The 2,500-nt window shown below is 31.7% G+C and overlaps 1 protein-coding gene across 3 annotated transcripts in view; it reads left to right on the top strand.

Annotated features, from left to right (window-relative positions):
• LOC113813549 (proline-rich protein 36) overlaps positions 1 to 2,500 on the top strand; it is a 274,063-nt gene that overhangs the window by 255,368 nt on the left and 16,195 nt on the right. For all 3 annotated transcript variants that reach the window (XM_070118431.1, XM_070118429.1, XM_070118430.1), the window contains exon 4: positions 331 to 530. In XM_070118431.1, coding sequence (XP_069974532.1) covers positions 331 to 530 — 200 coding nt within the window. The remainder of the gene's footprint in view (positions 1 to 330; positions 531 to 2,500) is intronic.

Below are 2,500 nucleotides of genomic sequence, written 5' to 3'. Positions count from 1 at the left end.
GAAAGCACAACCCCCCCCCCTTATCAATATCATTTATATCATATTTTATAATGAAAGCACAACCCCCCCCCCCTTATCAATATCATCTATATCATAATTTATAATGAAAGCACCCCCGCCCCCCATAGCAATATCATTTATATCCTATTTTATATTGAATGCGCCCCCCCTTTATCAATGTTTTTATCATAACTTATCAATATCCTTTACATCATAATTCATAATGAAAGCATCCCCCCTTATCAATATCACTTATATCACGATTTATAATGAATGCACACCCCCACCCCCACCCACCCCATTCTAACCCCCCCTCCCTTCCTCCCGCAGGAATTCTACTCGACCTACGATGTCTGGACAGGGATTCGAACCGCCATTACGCTCGCCCTCTTCTTCATCTTCAGCGTGACTATCATCCTTTACAAGAGCAAGTGTAAACCCCGAAGGAAGTATGAGCTATACCCGAGCCTGGAGGATATGCCCGGAAGACCGCTGGATTATTATGATTATTGGTATAACAGCCCGGCCAGGTGGGTGCGGAGTGAGTGTGTTTGGGGGGTGGGGGTGGGTGTTGGGGGTTGGGTTGGGGGGTGAGAGGGGGGGGTTGGTTTGATTTTTTTTTTTTTTTTTTTTTTTTTTTTTTTTTTTTTTTGCTTGTGGTGGATTTTTATAATTGTTTTTTTGTGTGTTTTTGTTTAATGTTTTGTTTTCTGTATTCCTTTGTTTATTTCATTCGGGTTTTGTAACTAATTTTTCTCGGGTTTCATTTTATTTCTTTTATTGATTGGTTTCATTGTCTTATATGAATGATTAGGATTAGCCTTTGTGATTGATAATAACTTCCATTTTAATACTTATGAGTTATGTTTGTTTTTTCTTCTTTTTTGTTACAATTTGTTATGAATGGGTTTTGTGTCGGATTATATTTTGTTATATTTTGAGCTTTTTGTAAATTATTGTGATTTTTTTTTTCAGTTGTTTTATGATTGCTTGTGGGTTGACTACGATTAGAAATATGATTGGTCGACTTTATCAATCAAAATTAATTATTCTTGTGTTACTTTACAGAAACCATACTGTGTTCTTTGCCCTAATCTCATTAATATTCTCTTTATTTCATTCCAATATGACCTACTCAACTACAAAATTTTATTATCCGTTACTATAACAGAAAATGCACCTTTATAGAAAACGTACTGTACTTTTTCAGCCTAAACTCATTTATTTTTCCTTTCTTTTTTTTCCTAATATGAATTACTTTACTACGTCATTTTACTACGATTCCTAGACTATTGATGCTACTACTACTGTTGCTATTGCTACTACGGCTACTACTATTACCACCTTCACTACTACTGCTACTATACGTGCTATTATTACTATTATAATTTCTACTCTTACTGTTGCTGTTGATGTTACTTGTACCAAAAGTATTCTATCACTATTACTCTTACTATTACTATTCAATTGTTATAATGATAAGGATAATGATATTGATAATGATGATTTATAGGGAGGATGGTAATTATAATGATCATAGTAATTATGATGGGAAGGAAAATGATGATGATAATGATGATAGTAATAGTATTTTTAATTATGATGATGATGGTTATGATAATAATAGTAATGATAATGATGATATAAAAGATTATAATAATGATAGTATTAAGAATGATCATCATAATAATAATGATAACAATAATATGCTGATGATATTAATGGTCATAACAAAATGATAACAATAATGATACTGATAATGATAATACTAATACTAATTATAACAGTTATAATGATGATAATGCTAACAATAACAACAATAATCATAGTAATAAAGATAATAACACCTACAAAATAATAACAATAATGATAATTGCATATCATGTTAACAAAGATCATAATAACACAAATAAGTGTGATGAAATAACAATAACGAATAGAGATCAGCATAAGGAAGATAATGTTACACCGATATTTAGGGACTTCAACCTAATATATAAATAGACAGACAGACAAACTGAATAGATACAGCAAATGTTGAATTTACAGAAACGAAACCATGACAAAGAGAAAGAGTGATAATTAAAAGAAAAAACGGAAAATAATCAGTATGCTCTTTTAACAAAGTTTGTAATAGAGTCAACTGGTAATAATTGAGCCAATTATGTTTAACAACTACGGGCTTCGCTATCTATAATAAACAGAAACAGAGTCAATATTACACTCAATACTGCACGTTTTCTTTACATGTTATGGGACACAGAATAGCTAGAACTATTATAAAATTAGTTGTATGTTCTTTAACATTAATTGTCATACTTCAAAGCAATAGATGTATAAAGTGGTGATGACACCAAATGAAACTTACTTAATGATATATCAAATGTTCGTGTTTTGTTTTTTTACATTGTTAAAAGGAGAAATATATTAAGTGGAGAGAGAGAGAGAGAGAGAGAGAGAGAGAGAGAGAGAGAGAGAGAGAGAGAGAGAGAGAGAGAGA

The sequence above is a fragment of the Penaeus vannamei genome, chromosome 42, assembly GCF_042767895.1.
Source record: "Penaeus vannamei isolate JL-2024 chromosome 42, ASM4276789v1, whole genome shotgun sequence".
Lineage (NCBI taxonomy): Eukaryota > Metazoa > Arthropoda > Malacostraca > Decapoda > Penaeidae > Penaeus > Penaeus vannamei.
The sequence above is the reverse complement of the archived record's forward strand: the minus strand, read 5'-3'. Positions and strand labels throughout refer to the sequence as shown.